Source organism: Pithys albifrons, chromosome 9, assembly GCF_047495875.1.
Source record: "Pithys albifrons albifrons isolate INPA30051 chromosome 9, PitAlb_v1, whole genome shotgun sequence".
In the NCBI taxonomy this organism is placed as follows: Eukaryota; Metazoa; Chordata; class Aves; order Passeriformes; family Thamnophilidae; genus Pithys; species Pithys albifrons.
In genome coordinates, this window is record NC_092466.1 from 33,605,125 (window position 1) to 33,626,931 (window position 21,807).

Sequence of the window (21,807 nt, forward strand, 5' to 3'; positions counted from 1 at the left end):
TAAACAGCTGCATTCTCCCTAAAAGTGGGTTTGTGTGTGTGTGGTGGGCTCTGCCCTCCCTGAGGGCAACGGGGGATCCCTCTGAGCTGCTCTTTGAACTGTTACCCAGCTGTGTTCTCCCTGTGTGGGGTTTTGTGTGTCCAGCGCTTTGAGCTGCTATTGGCACTATTAACCAGCTGTCTTCTCACTAAGTCTGGGTTTGTGTGTGTGTGTGGTGGGCTCTGCCCTCCCTGAGGGTACCCCGGGATCCCTCTGAGCTGCTCTTTGAACTGTAAAACAGCTCTATTGTCCCTGAATAGGGGATTGTTTGTGTGTCCGGCAGTCTCTGCTTTACCTGAGGGCACGGGAGGAGCCCTGTGAGCTTCTATTTGCGCTATTAAACTTCTGCGTTCTCGCTAAACGCGGGTTTGTGTGTCGTGGCAGCGCTCTCAGCTGCTCTTTGCACTATTAACCAGCTATATTCTAAGTGTGTGTGTGTGTGTGTGTGTGTGTGGCGGGCTCAGCCCTCCCTGAGGGCACCGAGGGACTCCTGGATCTATTTGCACTGTAAAACAGCGACATTCTCCTTAGATGTGGGTTTATATGTCGGGGCAGCGCTCTGCGCTGGTATTGGCGCTGTAAAACAGCTGCATTCTCCTTAAATGTGAGTTCGTGTGTCGGGGGAGCCCTCCTGAGTTGCTTTTTTGCACTATTAACCAGCTCCATTCTCCGTAAATGCGGGTCCGTGTGTCTGGCGGGCTCTGCCCTCCCTCAGGGCACCGGGGAAGCGCTTTGAGCTGCGATTGGCACTATTGACCAGCTGTAATTCTCACTAAGTGTGGGTTTGTGTGTGTGTGTGGTGGGCTCTGCCCTCCCTGAGGGCACCGGGGGATCCCTCTGAGCTGCTCTTTGAACTGTAAAACAGCTCTATTCTCCCTGAATGTGGATTGGTTTGTGTGTCTGGCAGGCGCTGCTCTAGCTGAGGGTACGGGGGAGCGCTGTGAGCTGCTATTTGCACTGTAAAACAACTGTATTCTCACTAAATGTGGGTTTGTGTGTGTGTTGTGGGCTCTGCCCTCCTTGAGGGCACCGGGGATCCCTCTAAGCTGCTGCTCTTTGCACTATTAACCAGTTCCATTCTCCCTCAATGCGCGTTCGTGTGTCCGGTGGGCTCTGCCGCCCCTGAGGAGACGTGGGCGGGGCGGTGCCGCTGCCGCGCGTGCGCGGAGGGGCCGGCGGGCGGGGCGCGCGGGGCGATGACGCGCAGTGCGCGCGCCGCCGCCGCCGCCCTTGCCCGCGGATGAGTCGGTGCGCGTGGCCGCTGCTGCGGCGGCTCCCGGCGCGCGCGGGGCTCGCGCTCAGGCATGGCCGCCCCGCCGCGGCACCGGCACCGACACCTCCACCCTCATCATCATCATCATCCTCATCATCATCCTCCGGGGACGGCGCCTCCCGCGCCCCCGACACCTCACTCTTCGTACCCGTGCCGCTGAAGCCCGGCCTGGCCGGGGAGGACGTGGGCGCCGAGCTCACGCGGCCCCTCGACAAGGGTGAGTGCGTGCCGTGAGGGGATCGTGAGGGGACGGGCGGTGAGGCCTCGGCCGCCCTCTGCCCGCCAGCCCCGGGGGCGGGTGGTGAGATGGCGCCTCGAGGGCCCTGTCCAGGCCTGGGGCCCTCAGTTCAGGAAGGACGTTGAGGGCTGGAGAAGGGGCTGGAGAACCAAGTCTGATAAGCAGCTGGGGCGGGGGGCCTCAGCCTGGAGAAAAGGAGGCTCAGGGGGGACCTTCTGGCTCTGTAATCCCTGCCAGGAGGAGGAAGCCGGGGTGGTCGGGTTCTGCTCCAGGGAAAAGGAGGAGAGGGAATGGCCTCAAGTTGTGCCAGAGGAGGGGCAGGTGGGAAACCAGGAGGAATTTCTTCACAGAAAAGATGATCATACACCGGAACGGGCTGCTCAGGGAGGTGGTGTAAGGAAAGACTGGACGTGGCCGTGGTTTGGTTGACATGGTGGTGTTAAGCATAGATTGGCTCTTTTCCAAACTAATTGATGTGATTCTGTGACCCTCCTGAACCCTGCTGAGGGGAACTGGCCCTCACTGCTCTCCTTCCTCTCCTGGTGCTGTATCCCTTGGGAGCAGGGCGTTCCCTGCGGGTTGTCTGGCCGATGCCTGCAGAGGTGAACAGGATAAAGGCTGTGGGGTGAGGTAACACCACTGGTACTGGGGGTTTACTGGGCAGATCGTGGGGCTGGCCTGGGCAGGGTCAGGAGGTGGACTTGGATGATCCTTGTGGGTCCCTTCCAGCTCAGAATATTCCATGATTTACCACCAGGACCATTGGCTGTGCCCTGTGTGGAGGAAACAATCTGCTGGCCTGGTTCCTCCACTCCCTGTTTTGGAGCAGTCAGGCTAAAGGTGCTCAGCGTGGGGCAGGTCCTGCAGCTAAACTGGAGTCTCGTGGCATTGTGAAACCGTGACTGTATCTGAACTCAGAAGTCATGGCTTTCTCAGACATTGGTGTTACAGACAGAAGGGCATTGTCTTGTGTGTGAATGTGCCAAGATCAAAAGGGGCAAAGTGCAGTGATGGGGCCAGGGGGATTGGCTTCAAACTGCCAGAGGGAAGGGTGAGATTGCTTGTTAGGAAAAAAACCTCCCCTGTGAGGGTGGGCAGGCCCTGGCACAGGTTGCCCAGAGAAGCTGTGGCTGCCCCATCCCTGAGAGTGTCCAAGGCCAGGCTGGACAGGGCTTGGAGCAACTTGGGGTGGTGGGAGGTGTCCCTGCCCATGGCAGAGATTGGAACAAGATGAGCTTTGAGGTCCCTCCCAACCCAAACCAGTCTGTGATTCTATGACTCTGATCTGTAAAGATCTGATAAATAAGAAACAAGTTCCTGAAACTTTTGGTGTTTGGTGATCTCAAAGTATTGAGGGTGTAAATGGGAACTTTTTTCTTTATATCTTCTAATTAAGTATTCTGATGGCATATTATTTGTATTAATTCCAAAGTATAGGAAGCTTGGGAAAATTACCTTAATTATTTAGAGCTGTGGAGGAAAGAATACCTGGACCTGAAAGCTAAAAAAACATAACTAGGAAGAAGAATCCTGAAATGCTAAAATCTATGTTGTTGTCAGACTTGTCTTTCATATGAGCAGTGCATTCCTCAGGTGCCAATAAATATGAATGATGCCATCTTAGTCGTATATAACTTGTTGTTTCTTTTATCAGAAAAGCAGTTTTATTGGATTTCTTTAAAGGTACAACTGAAATGCTATGGGGAAAATAAGTGGAGATTCTGTCTGGACTCTGCTAAGTTACTGAGATTGCCTAAAATTATGTATGTTCCCACGGATGAAAATGAACTGCTTCACACAGCCTGAAGTTCTTTCATGTGAGATTTGGAAGGAATGCCAGCCAGGTGACCAGAGTGGTGCTCATCTGGCTTGTTGGCCTCTACTGCTCTCTGTTGCTGTCAGCAATTCTGTATTTTGAAACCCAATAATGTTAAAATTAACAAGACCTCCCTAAGCAAAAATCTGTTTTTTAAAATTGCTTAACTAGTCTTCCTCTGCTTCCCCCCTCAGGTTCTGACCACGCAGAGTATTATGCCTCTGTTTTTTTGGTATATTGTGAATAAAATGAGTGTTGTGTTCAGTTCTGGGCCCCTCAGTTCAGGAAAGAGATTGAGGGGCTGGAGCGGGGCCAGAGAAGAGCAAGGAGGCTGGAGAAGGGACTGGAGCACAAGTGCTGTGGGGAGAGGCTGAGGGAGCTGGGGGTGTTCAGCCTGGAGAAGAGGAGGCTCAGAGGTGACCTCAGCACTGTCTGGAACTTCCTGAAGGGAAATTCTGGCCAGGTGTGGGTTGGTCTCTTCTCCCAGGCACTCAGCAATAGGACAAGGGGGCACGATGGGCTCAAGCTCTGCCAGGGGAAATTGAAGTTGGAGAGCAGAAAAAAATTCTTTGCAGAGAGAGTGCTCAGGCATTGGAATGGGCTGCCCAGAGAGGGGGTGGATTCCCCATCCCTGGAGGTTTTTAAAGTGAGATTGGCCGTGGCACTGAGTGCCATGATCTGGTAAAGGGACTGGAGTTGGACCAAGGTTGGACTTGATGATCTTGGAGGTCTTTTCCACCCCAATCAATTCTATGATTCTGTGAAAATGCTCTGTCAGATTCAGCTGTCAAGTACTAGTTGTATACAAGTCAACTAGATGTATTAAAGAAAGATGTCTCTTTGCAGCCTTTCTCATTAGGGCTCGTGAAGGATCTTTGGTAGTGACAGCTGAGTGTAATTCCAGTGTGAATCATCTTGTCAGCTTGTTACTCGCTCAAGTGAGAGTGATCATGGTTTTCATGCCAGTCAAACACTGTCAGGAAGACAAAAGCCTTTTTTTAAGCTTACTTTTGCAAAGCCAGTTTTGTAAAACCTTCATAACAAACCTGGAATTAATTCCCTATATCTGTTTCCCATGACTTCACAGGAATGGTGCTGTATGATGTGTGCTTTCAATTTTGGTGTGTCTGGTAGGCTCAAGTTAGAAGGAGCTTCGGTTTTGGAGCTTTTCTTAAGAGGTTATGGCAGGATGTGTCTTTCTCTAGCATTTCACTGCTTTTACATGTTAAACCATCCATTATTATGCTGATATATTTGTGTAGTGATGATTGTAAAAGCCCCAAATACACCGTGTCATGGGAAACAATAGGGTGATAGGAAATTGCTGTAAGACTGAGTGATGTAAGTGGTGTTTGCCAAAGCCCTTGTATGATTGCCTTATCAAACAAGCTGAGTGGGTGACAGGGGAGCACATTATAGTGAAATATCTAAGGAGCAGTCATGTTAAAAAAAAAGAAGAAAAAAGGAATTATGATGTTAAACATTGGTAGGAGGGTGAAAGGGAGCAAGAGGTCAGCTCATGCATGAGGTATCAGAAGAAAAGAGTGTGAAGAGCAATGAGAGAGGATAGGGGTGGCTTAAAGGAGTTTGATCTGCTCTTAGTACAGAGAGAGAAAGGCTGATAAGTGGCTTCATGACCTTCAGTGTCGGGCCTGAATATTGCCAGGTCAGTGGGCAGCACAGATCAGGTTTGGTTTGACTGTTGGCCCTCTGCTGTAGAGGTGATCCATTATCCATTTTCTAAATAAACATAAACAACATTCTTTGATATGAGGCATTTTGTGATCAGCCCTTTGTGCCGTGTGGCTTTGGGACCCTTGGATATGGGTATTGATTTGGAACCCTTGGATATGGGTATTGATTTGGAACCCTCATACTCAGTTACCGTATTGGATGTCAGTTCTGTGGCCTCAGTTGTCAGACCACAGGGCTGTCCTTACTGGTGGGAAATGCCAGGAAAGACAAGTTCATGTGTCAGAAACAGGAGGTGCCTGAACAAGGGGTTTAGTAGGTGCACAAGCTTACCTGAACTGCACAGTGGAGGTCTAATAGTTGTGCAGGAATTGTAAGCCAAGCAGTTCAGCTGCCCCAGCCTGACTGAAATGGACTGTTGTCATCAGAGATACGGGGAAATGGCTCAAAAGTCTTCTGCAAACAGGGCTGAAACATCTAAATGAATCTGGTGTATTGGAGACTGCATGATTTCTGAACTGAACTGCAGTTGGGCTGTCTCTTTACACAGAACCTTAAAAAGGCTGCTGAGAAGTCAAAGCAATTGAGGAGTAAGAGCTAAAGTGCAGTTACAGAATGAGAATGTGGTAAAGAAGGGGAAATTTCAGACTGGGAGTGAAGGGTGGTTGAGGCAGGACTGAGTGTGTCCCCTGATTGCCACCTGTATGTGCCTATATGTGGAGGAGGCTCATGTGGGCTGCAATGCCAGCTTTGGTTTGATTTGGTTTGATTTACTTTATTGTAAAGACAAGTGTTTGTGCTTGGGAAGGATTGTGACCTTGGATGTCAGGGCTGTGATGGTCCCAATGTCATGTTGCCTTGGATAGTAACAAGTGTTTAGGCACTGACCTTTTCATCTTGTAGTGAGGCCAGTGGGCTGTGCATTTGACTCTGGGGCTGATGATGTGGGAACTGTTAGAGCTTCTCAGGGGAGCTCTGAAGAGAATTTATCCTTGTGCTTTCTTGTGCTGCCCTGTTTTCCAATCTGTCTTTGCTTTTTAAATATTTCCTGTTGAAAGTGTGGATGCCTGTGTAGGAAATGTAATCCTGCTGGCAGCCTTGAATCACAGACTCATAGAATGGATTGGGTTGGAAAAAACCTCTGAGATCATCAAGTCCAACCCTTGGTCCAACTCCAGTCCCTTTACCAGATCATGGCACTCAGTGCCACGGCCAATCTCACTTTAAAAACTTCCAGGGATGGGGAATCCACCCCCTTTCTGGGCAGCCCATTCCAATGCCTGAGCACTCTCTCTGGAAAGGATTTTTTTCTGCTCTCCAACTTCAATTTCCCCTGGCAGAGCTTGAGCCCATCGTGCCCCCTTGTCCTATTGCTGAGTGCCTGGGAGAAGAGACCAACCCACACCTGGCCAGAACTTCCCTTCAGGAAGTTCCAGACAGTGCTGAGGTCACCTCTGAGCCTCCTCTTCTCCAGGCTAAACACCCCCAGCTCCCTCAGCCTCTCCCCACAGCACTTGTGCTCCAGTCCCTTCTCCAGCCTCGTTGCTCTTCTCTGGCCCCTGGCATTTTATGACAGGCTTCATACACTTGAGTAGCAAGTTTATGAATAGGTGTTCTTGATATTTGCTAGGCTATTCTGAATTTCTAATCTGCTGTAGATGGAGAAGGGACACATTTTGCCACTGTGATTTAACATTTAATGGATTAAATTCAGAGTGTGAGTAAATACAATTTTATTGCAACACTGAACTTGCCTTTTAGGGGAAGGAAAGGGTTTATTAACAACTTTATAAGAGAGTTCATGTGAACAAAGCCGAGTAATTTGTGATGTACATGAAGAAACTTTTCTTCTTCCCTCCTTTATTTAACCTGAGAAGAGGAAGAAAACTGTGTCTGGTTTAACTTACCTTTCTGGAAAGTCTGTCTTGGAAGCAGAGTGGAGGGAAGAAGGTACCTCAGGATGTTCAGTAAAACCTGTCACCAGGTAGTTTAAGCAGATTTACTTTTCAAATTGAAACCTGCTGTTTCCTGATGTGTGCTGATAAAAAGCAAACAAAACCCCACTCTAAACATTAGTTCATTTCTTCCATAACATGTTAGCTGCAGGTTCCCACCTTTATGCTTCATGTTATCAATTACCAGGCAGATTGTCTCAAATGCTGACCTCATCTTCGTGGCACTTCTCACTCTGTGTCCTTTTCCACAATAATGTCAATCACTGATTGTGTTTAATTTAGGAAAAATGCATTTTAGTCTCTTCAGCATGGTAGAAATCCCCTCTCTCCAGAAAAAGGAGAGTGTAAGCCAGAGTCTTTGGGCCAGCAGAATGTGAATTAATTTCGAGCAAACTAAAAAAAAATTACTCTTTTTCTGCAGGTGAAGTTCTCAAACACTTAAATAAGTTCTACAAAAGAAAAGAAATCCAAAGACTAGGAGCAGAAAATGGATTAGATGGTAAGAAAATGATCTAAGTTTATTTTTAATGTGAAACTTGTTTTAGTTCAGATACAGTATTTTATAGTCTCACAGTACTGCTTGTTTATGTTCTCTCTGTCACTCGGTTCAAATAACCTTTATATTTACTTACAATAGCTTATACTAAGGTAGAGGCTTTTAATGGATGTTTCAGTGTTGTGGTGGATGTTTACAAATACAGTTTTCTGATCCTGATCACATTAATTTTGTTCCTTGTTTGGTTTTTTGCAGCTCGCCTGTTTCACCAAGCCTTTATAAGCTTTAGGAAGTATATCATGGAGTCCAGCTCTGTGAGTGCTGATTTGCATATTATTCTCAATGATATATGCTGTGATGCAGGCAAGTATCTGGAGTGCTTGTACAATAAAATTTGGGTTTTTTCCTTGTTTTTGACCTGTGTGCTTTACCTGAATACCTTTGGGCCCCCTACTGTGCTGTCAGAGAGGTTAAAAATCCCTGCTAGGATTTGTGCCTGGCCCGGGGAGTGTTCTGTTCTTAAACCTTCTGGAGTGGGAGTGAGAGAGTGGAGGTGTTGGCAAGAAGCAGCCTGTTGTTTTAGAGGCTGAAATGGAAATGGGACTGTTGTTTATTCCTCTCAATAACCCAGTAGTCACTAGGGGGCACCTGAGGAGCTGTCCCATGGCTGGGTGGCTTTAAGGGTTGGCACAGGATGTGTGTTTTAATGGTGGGAATTTAAAGGTTACACTGGCTCTAAGTTTTGTCTTCAGATGTCAATATGTATATTCTAAATGTTGGCAGTCCTAGGAAGTTGTCTCTTTATATCACTTGTGCATCAAACCTTCCACAGGGTTTTCTTATTTCCACTCCCTATTCAGTTACATATGAGCATTGTTTATATATGCCTTAACACTCACATATATGGAAGTATAAAGGGTTGTTTATTGTGGCAGTTTTGAATTAGCTCAGTTGGTTTAAACTTGGCTGTAATAATGCCAAGGTCATGGGTTCAATCCCCTGTGTGGGCCATTGACTTAAGAGTTGGGCTTGCTGATCCTTGTGGGTCCCTCCCAACTCAGAACAGTCTGTGATTCTGTGATATGAGCATTGTTGATATATGCCTTAAACCTCATATATATGGAAGTATAAAAGGTTGTTTATTGTGGCAGTTTTGATTTTTTTAATTTGACTTTTGCTTGTTCAAAGGTGATAATTGAATATATTACAGTTTTTAAAAAATTTTGTAATAATCTTTATTGATTAAATACTAATTCCTTTTAAAAAACCCAGAAAATATAAACACACCCCCCCTCCAAAAAAAAGCACCAAACCAAAGCAACCAAACCCAAACCATTGCTATTTCTTTTTTGTGTGTTTGATTATAACAGTTTTTAGATCAATATAGTTATTTGAAGCTCTGTGAGAGCTGGACAGCAGGAGTGTGACCTGAAATGGGATGTTTAAGGCCACATGTCTCCTCTGCAAACATTTGTAAGAGTGAACCTGGATGTCTCTTCTGAGTTGATTTTCTGGTTTTATTTTCTCACTGAGGTATTGGAAACATTGAATTTTTAACCAGCATCCTAATTCTTGGTAGCTTAGGGAAGCTGCACACATATTCTGTTTTTCTCTATTTGTCATAAAAGCATTTTGGAAGCTTTTATTTCATTTTATTCCAAGGCAGGAATAAAATGAAATAAAAGCACATGGAGTTAGGAAGAAAAGGCTAAAATCTTTTTAGGACAGAGAAGCTCCTTCTCATTCAGCTTTCCCCCAGTTTCTCATTTTATTCTATTTAGTTCTCTGGGCATGTAGGTTAACCAGAGGGAACATACTGAAATGAGAGCTATTTTTTTCATACTACTGTATTTGAATTATGTTGCTTAATGAGTCCAAATTAAGTTTACTTTTACCTTTCAGCAACTGAGATAATTACTGGACTTTGCAGAGAGCCAGGAGTGAAAAGAATTACATGTGTGTGTGGTGGAAGTAGTGAAATTTTGTTTCTAAGTTTATTAATGTGGTGCCCACCTTCAGCCAAGCGTGCACACTGAGGCTGGTTTGTCCCGTAGGCCACGTGGATGACCTGTTCCCGTTTTTCCTGCGGCACGCCAAGCAGATCTTCCCCATGCTGGACTGCATGGACGACCTGCGCAAGATCAGCGACCTGAGGCTGCCGCCCAACTGGTCAGTGGGGGCTGCACTGCTTTCTGTCCTTAGTGCCATGGAGCTTCACAGTCATAGAATCATAGAATGGATTGGGGTGGAAAAGACCTCCGAGATCATCAAGTCCAACCCTTGGTCCAACTCCAGTCCCTTTACCAGATCATGGCACTCAGTGCCACGGCCAATGTCAGTTTAAAAACCTCCAGGGATGGGGAATCCACCCCCTCTCTGGGCAGCCCATTCCAATGCCTGAGCACTCTCTCTGCAAAGAATTTTTTTCTGATCTCCAACTTCAATTTCCCCTGGCAGAGCTTGAGCCCATCGTGCCCCCTTGTCCTATTGCTGAGTGCTTGGGAGAAGAGACCAACCCCCACCTGGCCAGAACTTCCCTTCAGGCAGTTCCAGACAGTGCTGAGGTCACCTCTGAGCCTCCTCTTCTCCAGGCTAAACACCCCCAGCTCCCTCAGCCTCTCCCCACAGCACTTGTGCTCCAGTCCCTTCTCCAGCCTCGTTGCTCTTCTCTGGCCCCGCTCCAGCCCCTCAATCTCTTTCCTGAACTGGGGGGCCCAGACCTGAACACAACACTCAAGGTGTGGCCTCCCCAAGGCAGAGTCCAGGGGAAGAGTCACTGCCCCGGGCCTGCTGGCCACGCTGGTTTTGATCCAGGCCAGGATCCCATTGGCCTTCTTGGCCACCTGGGCGCACTGGTGGCTCCTGTTGAGCTTCCTGTCCCTCAGTCCCCCCCAGGTCCCTCTGCCTGGCTGCTCTCCAGCCACTCTGTGCCCAGCCTGGAGCGCTGCAGTGGTTGGTGTGGCCTGAAGTCTGTGGACTTCAGCTTTGTGATGTGGGATTGTGCTGCATTTTCAGTTCCATTTCTCTGTTTTTACAGTAAGTTATGCCAAATACTCTTATATTTTTTTACAAGCTACATTGCAATGAATTAAAAGGAAAATAAGGTTGTATCAGCTATTAAAGTCCCTGGATGGCCTTTCCAGAAGGCTGTATATCTGGGAGGTAGCACACCAGAACATTAAAATGTTAATAAACCCAAGGAGAAAGAATTAAGAGCAGTAATGAGAATTATTTTCAAGACTGTGAATTTCACTGTGAATCTTTGAAAGCATTGTATGATTTAGAAGATGAATATATAAGACATAGTAATGTCTTTATGCTGTTCCTATTTAAGAACTTGATCCTTCTGCTTTCAACACACATTAAAAAGTCTATTAATAAATAAATGTTTAAGATAATGTCCAATTTTTTATGAATCGGTGTCCAGAACACCAGATAAAAGTTCAACAGATCTGCTTTTTTTATGTGTTTGCTTTAGGTATCCAGATGCCAGGGCTATTCAGAGAAAGATAATATTCCATGCTGGTCCTACAAACAGTGGAAAAACCTACCATGCCATCCAGAGATTTTTGTCAGCCAAGTCTGGAATATACTGCGGTCCCCTGAAACTCCTGGCTCATGAGATCTTCCAAAAGACTAACGATGCTGTCAGTATGTCATAGCACTTCCCAACATCCTTAGTACGGGGACAACCTCATGAATGCATGTCTGTGAAGTCCAGGAATTCCCTGGAGTGGTGTATGCTGGGACAGGTGCCTTTGCTTTGCAGCAGTGTCAGCTCGTGGCAGTTGTTTTGCATTAATGCTTTAGGTGAGCAGGATGGAGCGTTGTTTCCACAGATGGAACAGAACTGTCTCCAGAGCTCATGCTGTGCAATCATCCCTGTAACCTGCCTCCATTTCCCTGTCACTTGTTGCTCTCCAGGTTTAGCCAGGTTGCACTATTAGGTTTTTCAGACTGGGAACTGCCTCTTTCACCCACAACCTTTATTTTAGCTGGTACACAAAAAATCACCCTTGCTTAACTCCCCTCAACCTTCTGCTTCAGTGTTTAAATATATTTCACTTCACCATCTGTGGAAAATTCTGTAGACTCAGTTGTGTTAGAGTTGAAGAGCAGTGCCCTGTATCAGGTTCCTTGAGGAAATTTTCATTAGTGTGGGGGTTTTTTAATTACTTCTGGCATATTTTTGGAGGCTTCTCACCACTGTGTTTCCAGCTGCACAGAACCAGTTCTGAAGCATCAGAACCACATGTTAAAGAGCACAGTGTGTGTGTATGGTAGTGTTTATAAAGGATTTGTGATTTCTCTTTTTTTGATGTAGAAATTATAATTCCTTACTGATTTATCAAAGCCACACATCAGAAAGACTGGCTTGTCCTAGGAGACAAGTCCCAGGTAATGTGCACCATGTGGGTACCATCAGTGATGTTCCCTCTTGGTAGTCACTGCACTTTATTCCTGTGTGTTCAGTGTGTGTGTGAGAACAATCCCCAAATGAACTGGAGGAGGTGGAGCTTGCAAGGCTCCTTCACTGCTGGGCCTTACTTTTTGAGCCCCTCTTACTGCAGCTCTTCTGGCAGTTCTTTTTTGCAGGTGTGACAGCTCTGAAATGCTCAGGGCAAGATATCTCCTGCAGGCATCTAATTACAGATTGTACCTGTTCATTATACCTCCACTGTGATAGGACTTAAATACAGGGCACAACTCTCAAAGGGCTGGGCAGTTATTTTCTGGGCAGTTATTTCCTAGATAAGCTTCTGTTATACTGTCCTAGAAGCTACTGTAAGAAACAGATTTTTTCCTCTTTGGAAAGGGGATTCTGTTGTATTAAAGACACTTAACCTGAGTTTTCTGAATTCTTTTAGAATGTGCCATGTGACCTGGTGACAGGAGAAGAGCGTGTCTATGCCAGTGAAGATGCCAGACAAGCTCCTCACATTGCCTGTACCATTGAAATGTGCAGCACTAATACACCTTGTATGTATTTAATTGTTTCAGTCCTACCAGGGGTATCTCCATGTGTATTATTGCTTGGACTCTGAAGTATCTGAGCTATTCCCTTTCACTCCTATTTCAACAATTTCTGTGTTAAAGCTGTTCAGGAAACCTGGATCATCTCACAGTAGCTTTTTTTGGTGGTAGAGGATTAACTTGATTTGAGCAGCCTTTTGAGTCCCTGCATGTGTTGTGTTGCTGTTCTAAATGCTCTTCCTTGTGCATCATGTTTTTCTTTTTGTTTTAAGATGAAGTTGCTGTGATTGATGAAATTCAGATGATCAGAGATCCTGCCAGAGGGTGGGCTTGGACCAGAGCCCTTCTAGGTAAGCTGCTTTATGTTGGCTTTAATGGGACTGTAAATGGCACATTAAATTCAAGATTAACAGTCAGTATATTCATAAGTTGTTACAATATGTGATGCAAAGTAAAACTTGAGTATTTTTAATTCATAGGTCTTAGTGAGTGAGAGGGAGACTCTACCCCAAAGGATTTGTCTGCATGACAGCAAGTTACCTGTCATGTTTCACTTAATGGGTTTTTTAAATTTTATTCACATACCTCTTTTAGTTTTCTTTCCTTGGATAATATGGAGTCTTTGCTACATCCTGGTGTGTGCTGTCCTTTTACATTATTTGCTAGAAATACAGTCTTTTGTTCAATTAAAACAGTTTTCAGGGACTGCCTTGGAGAGAGACTGTTAAATGTCTGTCAACTTCAAGTATTTTAGTGCTGATTTCAAATGGCTCATTTGTAGAGCTGCATCAATCTGTAAAATTCATAAAGGAATGCTTATTTTGATAATTTTAGAATTTTTGAAACAGTTTTCCTTGTATTTTGAACAGAAGTTTGGAGTCTGAATCCCTCTGCCCTCGCCCCTTCCCTTTGTCCCTTTGTTGCTTTTGATGATGAGTTCAACAGAATGATTTTCACACTTCCTCTGCCTCTGTTTTTTTCCCCTTTTCCATTTGGACCATATTAGAGATGAATTCATGCAGAAAACAAAGATCCTCAGTTCTGCTGTGTTTTGGGAGTTCATAAAACAGTAGTAAATAAATGTTTTGCTCCATTTATTCAGTGGCTGTTGGTACCTTTTGTTTTGGCTGGGGGTATTGGCTGCTCCAGTTACCACACTAATGTGATAAATGTAATTTTTGGGTAACTTAAGAATCAGCTAAAGCTACTGTTGTTCATAAATAGATAACATTTTGCTTTTTATTTAATTGAACCTTGTTCAGGCCTCTGTGCTGAAGAAATCCATGTTTGTGGAGAAGCTGCTGCTATTGACTTGGTGACAGAGCTCATGTACACTACAGGGGAGGAAGTTGAAGTGAGTATTTTAATCCTGACAAGCCAAGCACAGAACATCAGGTTCTCCTTGCTGTAAAACAGGCAAAAACTGTAGGGTCTTTTGGGGTATCACCAATCAAAGTTACCCTGCAGGAGCCAATGTTTCTCAGTTTCTGTAAACCAAAGGAGGTGTTGCAAAGTTCTTTCTTTTTCTTTTGAAATAATGGAGTTGTTTTGCTGGAAGAAGATAAATGCTTTGCTGAATTCCCCTCAGGGAATGTTGCAGGTGTTACAGCTGTTTAGGGGCTTTCTGTACAGTTCTGATCTTCCTGGAGGACACAGTGCCCTCAGGTTTGCTGACTTTCCTGGGCTGGTTGATAGTTAATCTCCACATGATGAGGAAGGAGGTTAAAAGAGTTAATGCCTCCAGAAGAAAGTGATTGAAAAATCTCTGAAACAAACTTCATTGTCATCAATATGTATTTGTTTTGATTGGTAAGATTCTTTTGAGAAGAGTGTTTAAAAACATAAAATTTGGGCCGAATAAAGTCCAGCCTTCACGACTTAGTGGAGAATTAGCTGCAGCTTTGTCTGTGTGTGGTAGGGTGTGTAATTCTGACAGGGAGGGGATCAGTGAGAGCATTCAGATATGAGTGAAAATACTTGTTTTTTGATAGAATGGGATGTAGTCTGTATGCTGCCTTTTCTGAATCCAGTTAACATGTAAAAATACATAGTTCCGTTTCCTGAAAAGGCTGTGTAGTTCTCAGCTTGGGAGGTGCTGCCAGTGTGCAGGTGCACAGGGTGTGTGTCACCCTTCTCCCTTCAGGGCTCAGAGAGTCCCTCAGCTGTGATAATAAACATGCTGGTTGAGATTCTACAGGAAATTCTTAATTTACAAAAATATCTTTGACAACTTTGGTTCCAGGTCCGAAACTACAAGAGACTGACTCCTCTGACTGTGCTGGATTATGCCTTGGAATCCTTGGATAACCTCCGTCCCGGGGACTGCATCGTCTGCTTCAGTAAGAACGACATTTACTCTGTGAGCCGACAGATTGAAGCCAGAGGATTAGAGTGTGCTGTCATATATGGCAGTCTGCCACCAGGTAAGGCATCTTCCTTTCCTTGGGGAGGGAATGCTCTACTTCTTGCTGCTCTCCTTAGGAAAAAGCCCTTGCACTGCTTGCTTTATTTTAGAATAAAACTGCAAGTTTCCTGGATGTGCTTGTCTATATAGTTAGAAAGTAATCAGCTTTTGTTGACTGGTGGTTTAATCTTGGGATTAGTCCTTTATTATGTACTTAATTTTGATCTTCAGATAGATATAATTAAATGAGGTCTGTCCACAGCTTTGGGAATTACTTAAATCCCTCCTGCCCCCTTCCCCCAGGACAGCCAAATACCATTTTTTCCCCTCAGCCTGTTATAATGGCATTGGGCTTAGTGATACATTGTCTTTGGTTTGTAAGAGGTTTGCTATGTGAAGTTTTCATCATTCTGTTTCAGGAACAAAACTTGAACAGGCAAAGAAATTCAATGATCCTGATGATCCATGCAAAATTTTGGTTGCTACAGATGCAATTGGAATGGGACTCAATTTGTAAGTACTTGGAGCAGGTTATTGTATTTTTTTTCCTTTGGGTGTTAGGCCTGCATTAATTTCCTTGCTTGTTTCTCCCCAGTCCGATTAATTTGGTTAAAGATCTACTGTATCCAGATAATGCAACATACATTTTAATTCTGAAGTAGTGATCATTTGGCTGCACAGAACTAAGCTTTAATTTTAAAACTGATTCCAAGAATTTAATGGCCTCCTTGGCCTAATCCTGTGTGATAGTGAATGACAGCAGTGCCTGCTGGATCAACAGGAGTCACATGTCAGAGTTACAGTCTCTTGCATTTCTGTGATGTAGAACAAGTTCAGCCCAGTTTCAGGTGTGCTCTGTTGGTGAAGGTGATGCTGTCACATTGCTATAAACTACTGAGGCAGGGACCCTGCTAGGACATGATTGATTGTACAGGGATGATGATTCTCCTATGACTAACCAGGAGTCTTTTCCTGCCCTTTGGAATGTGCTGTGTCCATAGGTAGTACCTGTGATAACTTAATTTATAGAGTAGAAAAAGGCTTCCTGAAGGGAAGTTCTGGCCAGGTGGGGCTTGGTCTCTTCTCCCAGGCACTCAGCAATAGGACAAGGGGGCACGATGGGCTCAAGCTCTGCCAGGGGAAATTTCAGTTGGAGAGCAGAAAAAACTTCTTTGCAGAGAGAGTGCTCAGGCATTGGAATGGGCTGCCCAGAGAGGGGGTGGATTCCCCATCCCTGGAGGTTTTTAAAGTGAGATTGGCCGTGGCACTGAGTGCCATGATCTGGTAAAGGGACTGGAGTTGGACCAAGGGTTGGACTTGATGATCTCAGAGGTCTTTTCCAACCCAATTGGTTCTATGATTCACATTGGAAGCAATTAGCAGAAAAGGATTTTTGTTTGGTTTTGTTCCAATATTCCAGGTGTATAAGAAGAATAATCTTTAACTCTATAGTGAAGCCGACTGTCAATGAGAAGGGAGAGAAGGAAATCGACTCCATTCCCACCTCGCAGGCTCTGCAGATCGCAGGCAGAGCGGGGCGGTTTGGCTCCTCCTTCCAGCAGGGAGAGGTCACCACCATGTACCGTGAGGACCTGGCGCAGCTGAAGGAGATTCTGAGCGAGGCTGTGCCCCCTGTGAAGGTGAGAGGCTCAGTACCCAGGCAGGACAGGTGTGCTCTGGAGCTGGTTTATGATGTGCAGATCCCAAAGTATTTTTCCTTGTGTCTGTTTACAATGTAGTAATAAAAATGGATTGTGTTACACCAGAGTGACTTTGGATACATGTCCCACTTGGAATCTTGCAATGTTGCATTTATACTGAAGCTGCTCTTTTAAGAATTAAAAGCTCAAGCACAGAAGTTGCTGAGTTTCAGATAAGTGTGCTAAATAAACTGGAGTCTGTGGAGTGCTTTGGGTTCTTGCATTTTGTCTTTCTGTATGTTGTTTCTGGTGCATTAAATTTAAAGCAATACTGAGAGTTAATGGAATTTTTTTCTTTATTTTCCCTTTAGGCAGCTGGCCTACATCCTACTCCTGAGCAAATAGAAATGTTTGCTTATCATCTTCCTGATGCCACTCTATCCAATCTAATTGTAAGAACTATCAAAATATTACCTTTTGCATTAAAAATTAAGCATTACTTATAGTCACTGCTTTTTTGCAAACATGCACTTTGGGAACCTGACAGGAGCCTTGTGTGTGTTTTTTATCACTTGGATTCTTCTCTCTACCACAGCAGTGACTGCAAAGTTTTTATGATGCTCAACTTGTCTACAATAAAACTGAAAGCTCCTCAAGTGTATAAATATTTTTGTACATGTTGAAGACTGTGCAACAGCCTTTTCCTTTTACCTTTTCTGCATTTTAAATGTAGACATTTTGGTCTGAGGCTGACAATACTAGAGGTTGAAATTTTGATAAATTATTTTAAAATTCCTGGGAAACTGGGCTGGTTGTGTCAGACTTCAGTATACCTGAGAGCTGCCTGATTTTTTGTTTCCTCTTTCTCTGGATTTTATGGTAGAACAAGGCTTGTGTAAATTTGACAAAACAGATTTTGTGAAATCTACTTGATCTCATCCTTAGATGGATACGATACTTTGGATATGCCTAAACGTTTTAAAGTATAAATTGAGCTGCCAGTGCTGTATTTAAAGAATTATATCACAGCTTTTAGTACACTTAGAAACTCTTAAGCAGCTTTCATGGATTTAAACGTGCATTATTGTTCTCTGCTGATGTGCTGTTTTGTGGCCAAGTGTATGATTTCTAACCTTGGGAGAAAAGATTATACCTGGAGACCTCCTGGAAGACTTGGGCTGGTGGGGTAACAGCACATCTTTAAAATGTTGCTATTAATGATTTCTGGGCTAGCATAGAAGTATGAAGATAAATACCCTGTGTTGTTACTGATCCCTTAAGTGCTCAGTCACATATTGAGTTAAAAACCCTCAGTGTTTCTGTAAAGATTGTTTTTAAAAACTCTTTCCAAGATTTACATTAGAGAAATAATTTTGGGGGCCCATAGAAATTCCCCTGCAGTGTGCCCTGGCATTTCCTGTTTCTCCAAACCTTGGATATGTTTCAGGTTTTCTTTGAAGTCTTCTATTGCAATACTGTATTTATCTTGTGTTTTCTTTCTTCCTAAAATAGATCTGATCCTGATATTGCGCTAGAAATGCCTCAATTATTGAATTTTGTGCTGTAAAATCAGCTTTTTGGGTCATGCTAAGTGACAAACCTGGAGAAACTTCTAGAGTGTTAACTGGTTCTTGGTTCTTTGTGACTAAAATATACAATTTCAGAACTTTGTTATTTAGGAGACTTCACTGAAAATGTTTAAATGAAGTGTAGTGTGTGATGTCTTTTCTTCTGATCCTGTGTTGGAGAATTTAATGCAAGTTCTACTAAAAGAGTAGAGGGAACTGCCCCTTTTTTATTCCTGTGGTCAAACTTGATGTTTTTTTAACTGTTCTTTCAGTATAACCAGCCTTTGAACAATAAATAATTTTTTGGTTTGCTAATACAGAGTTTGACAACCCTCTCCTGTAATAACGTTCTCTTCATTCGGTTCTATTTTCACAGGATATTTTTGTGAGCCTCTCACAAGTCGATGGGATGTACTTTGTCTGCAATATTGATGACTTTAAATTTCTAGCAGATATGATTCAGCACATTCCTCTAAATCTGCGATCACGATACGTCTTCTGCAATGCACCCTTGAACAGAAAAGAGCCTTTTGTGTGCACCACGTTGCTCAAGGTCAGCTGGTTTTTCCTCAAAAAATTTGTAGGAATTTGTAGTCAGAGGATTTTTCAGGTTTGGGGGATTAATAATTTAATTTAGGACTGTTGCTTTGGTAGGCAGTATTGCCTTTGTTCCCTTTTTAGAGGCTGCTTTAAACTTCTCTAATAAAATAGTGTGAAAATGAAACTGATGTGGTGTCCATATGTTACAAATATTAGACCTTGCTTTTCATAAAGGGCTAATAATCTTCTTTAAAAACTGAGTGGTTGATTAAAGAGTTGAAAAAGTCTCTCATTAAGAAAACGCTGAGCATTCAGATCCCAAGGAGTGAAGGTGCAGAGGGGTCATAATGTGGTGTTGGAGGGAGGTGGGATGTTGTGAATGCTTGTGTGAATTTAAGCCCCACTCCTTGACCAGAAACCCCCATTTCTAGTGTCAGCCAGTCAGGAGGCAGTTGTTCCAAGTCATCAATACTCTGTAAAATTTTAGACTTAAATCTTAGTTGACTTGTTTCTCTGTTACTTAAAGGGCTGAGGTGTTTGAGTTTCAGAAAGGCTGATTTCTAGTGCAGATTAGTCTGTCTGGGTTGTGAGTAGTGTGTTCCCTAATCCAGGGAATACATTTAATGTTTTCTCAACCTGGGGTCTCTGAAACAAAGATAATTAACCAAATAGGAGGAGGAGGAGAATTTAAAAAGGCAAAGTCCATCTGCTTTGCTGGATGAAATCAAATGCCTTGTGTTATGTTTTTCTGGCTAACTCTGTGCCTTTGTTGCTTAACTGTGTGCATGGCCCATGGACAAATTGTGTTAATGAGTCCCTGGAAAAGAGAGGTGACTCCTGTGTTGAGTAATTAAGTAAAAGAATGTGTGGCATTTGGATTGTGCAAATCAAAGTAGGTATTTTCTGGAGTATTCCATGTGTACAGACTGCAGGGAGTTTAGCTCTTGGGATTTCTTCTCTGCTGATTAACTGGGGGCTTTGCCTGTGTTTCAGTTTGCACGGCAATTCAGCAGGAATGAGCCCCTGACCTTCGACTGGCTCTGCAGACACACCAAGTGGCCCTTGGCTGCTCCAAAAAACATCAAAGAGCTTGTGCACCTTGAAGCTGTTCATGATGTTTTTGACCTCTATCTGTGGTTAAGGTATTGTCTCTGTGTTTGACAACTGTTTCTATTTTCTCCTGATATTTATGACTTACAGTCCTAGGAGAGCACTGACTTCAAGCCTGTGTGTACATGGGGCAGGATGGGCCCCTTTTATCCTTAGAGGATCATGACCAATGCAAGTGTAGTTATGTTGTGGGAGCGAGTCATGGGCTCTGCAGGGAGCAGTTGGTGAATGACAGAGAGAAAGATAGAAACAAGGTGATCCTGGACTGGAACAGCTGAAATGCAGATTAAAATACAGTGGCCTTCCCATGCAACACGTAATACATTTTTTCTTATGTAGTGTGTGTCCCATTTTTGTCCCAGTCAGCATTCCTATATGGAAAGGCTTAACTGTGTGTTGTTTTGCCTCTCTCAGTTACCGCTTCATGGATATGTTCCCTGATGCTGCCCTTGTAAGGGACATACAGAAGAAACTGGACGACATTATCCAGGTTGGGGTGCGCAACATCACGAAGCTGATCCGGGCGTCCCAGTCTGCAGCTGCTCCTGGCACAGCAGAAGTTGTGTCCGAAGACCTTCCCCTTTCCAGGACTAAGAGGGATGCCAGGGTGGCTTCAGAGCGTCACAGTGCCAAGTCCCCCGCGGCGCTGTCCATTGCAGTGGAGGCTCCAGCACTGAGGAGGGCGAGGAGCGCCAGAGCCTCCCGCTCTGGGGTGAGGCAGGAGGATCTGAAAAGCTATGGCCGTGGATCCCTCGCCAACAGACTGCTGCGTGAAGGACTTCTGACACAGGAAATGCTGAGGCAGCTGGAGAGTGAGTGGCAGGATCAGCACAGGAATGGTAGATATGGCTCTGGTTCAAAAAGAGATGATCAGCATAGTTCAAAGGAAACGGGGAAAAAGAGCAAATAGAACCATGTCCTAATTCTGTTTAGTTTTTATTCATAAAATAAATTACTATTTTAATAATTTGTTTGGCATTTCATGTTTACACTGCTGCAGCTCCTTGATGTCTTTCCTCCTCCAATTTCCAGTAATGTGAAGCTCTCAGAGAAATGGACTCTTCAAGCTCAGAGGCCATAGGTTTGCTTTTACCACTCAGCTGTGCACTCCTTCAATCATGGTGTTCAGCATAAGTGTGTGATCTGCTGCTATGTGAAAATTGGAGCTCGGTGTCTTCTTGCAAGATATCCTCACATCATTAATAAACATCAGATATTTCACTAGTAATGAATTAGCTGCTCATTCCATCCCTTCCCAAAAGGCAGAGTTTAACACACAACAAACAAGTAATGAATGAACAATCTGGAACAACATTGGCTCGGAAGGGTGATGGGAGTCGTGTGCCTCTAACCTTTGTGTCCTGGGAAAATGTGAAAGGAGGTGAAAAGCATTTGTGTTAATATGTCAGGGAATGATGAAATTCTTGCCACAAGAATTTTTGAGTTAAGTTTCAGTTCTGGCATCTGAGGGATAATTAGTGAGACAAAGCAAAATCTGTCCTTGCTCTTTAATTGTGTTCTTCTGGGGAGAGCTCATCACACTGATTCAGGCCAAGTCTGAGGGGAGGAAAAACTAAAAAGTTGGATTGTGATTTTTAGAGGAAAGGAGTAAATGTTAGAAGCATAGGTGTTGTTTACTTTTGAGAAATTCAGAGGTTTGTTTCTCCCGTACTTTTCTAACTCAGTTTCATACAAATTACTTTGATCTCTTGCACTCCATAAATGGTTTTTTTACTTCATATGCCAGTTTGTGATACCTGGATTTTGAGAGAAATGTCCTGATGCAGTGTCACTGGGTAATGGTTAGGGCAGTGCAGCACCAGGCTGTGCCTCTTCCACAGACATGCAGGGGCTCTTTGATTTGTTTTTAGCAGGAGCAGCTTTAGGATGTGCTTTTGAGCTCCAGTTGGAGAGTTGAAAGAATCAGGTGCTGAAACTGCTGTGTGTTCACAGAACTGGGTTTTAGTGCTGGGACCCGTTCCTGGACTGCCTGAGGAGAATAAAGCTGCACTGACCATATTTCTGAGGTTGGCTGTGTACAAGTCTGCACAGATCTACTGGT

At 44.3% G+C, this 21,807-nt stretch overlaps 1 protein-coding gene across 2 annotated transcripts; it reads left to right on the plus strand.

Moving 5' to 3' along the window:
- Positions 1 to 1,272: 1,272 nt before the first annotated feature.
- SUPV3L1 (Suv3 like RNA helicase) lies at positions 1,273 to 20,714 on the plus strand. 2 transcript variants are annotated; one of them, XM_071563991.1, is made up of 15 exons: positions 1,273 to 1,529; positions 7,435 to 7,512; positions 7,765 to 7,872; positions 9,564 to 9,678; positions 10,988 to 11,156; positions 12,378 to 12,489; positions 12,756 to 12,833; positions 13,746 to 13,837; positions 14,726 to 14,906; positions 15,307 to 15,400; positions 16,308 to 16,527; positions 16,899 to 16,979; positions 18,472 to 18,648; positions 19,629 to 19,777; positions 20,160 to 20,714. In XM_071563991.1, exons 1-15 carry the CDS (start codon positions 1,280 to 1,282, stop codon positions 20,653 to 20,655), a joined length of 2,400 nt encoding a protein of 799 aa, XP_071420092.1. In that variant the 5' UTR covers positions 1,273 to 1,279; the 3' UTR covers positions 20,656 to 20,714. The 2 variants fall into 2 exon arrangements, with proteins under 2 accessions (XP_071420092.1, XP_071420094.1); XM_071563993.1 differs by lacking the exon at positions 1,273 to 1,529 and having other exon boundaries at positions 7,494 to 7,512; positions 7,765 to 7,823.
- The last annotated feature ends 1,093 nt before the right edge of the window (positions 20,715 to 21,807 follow it).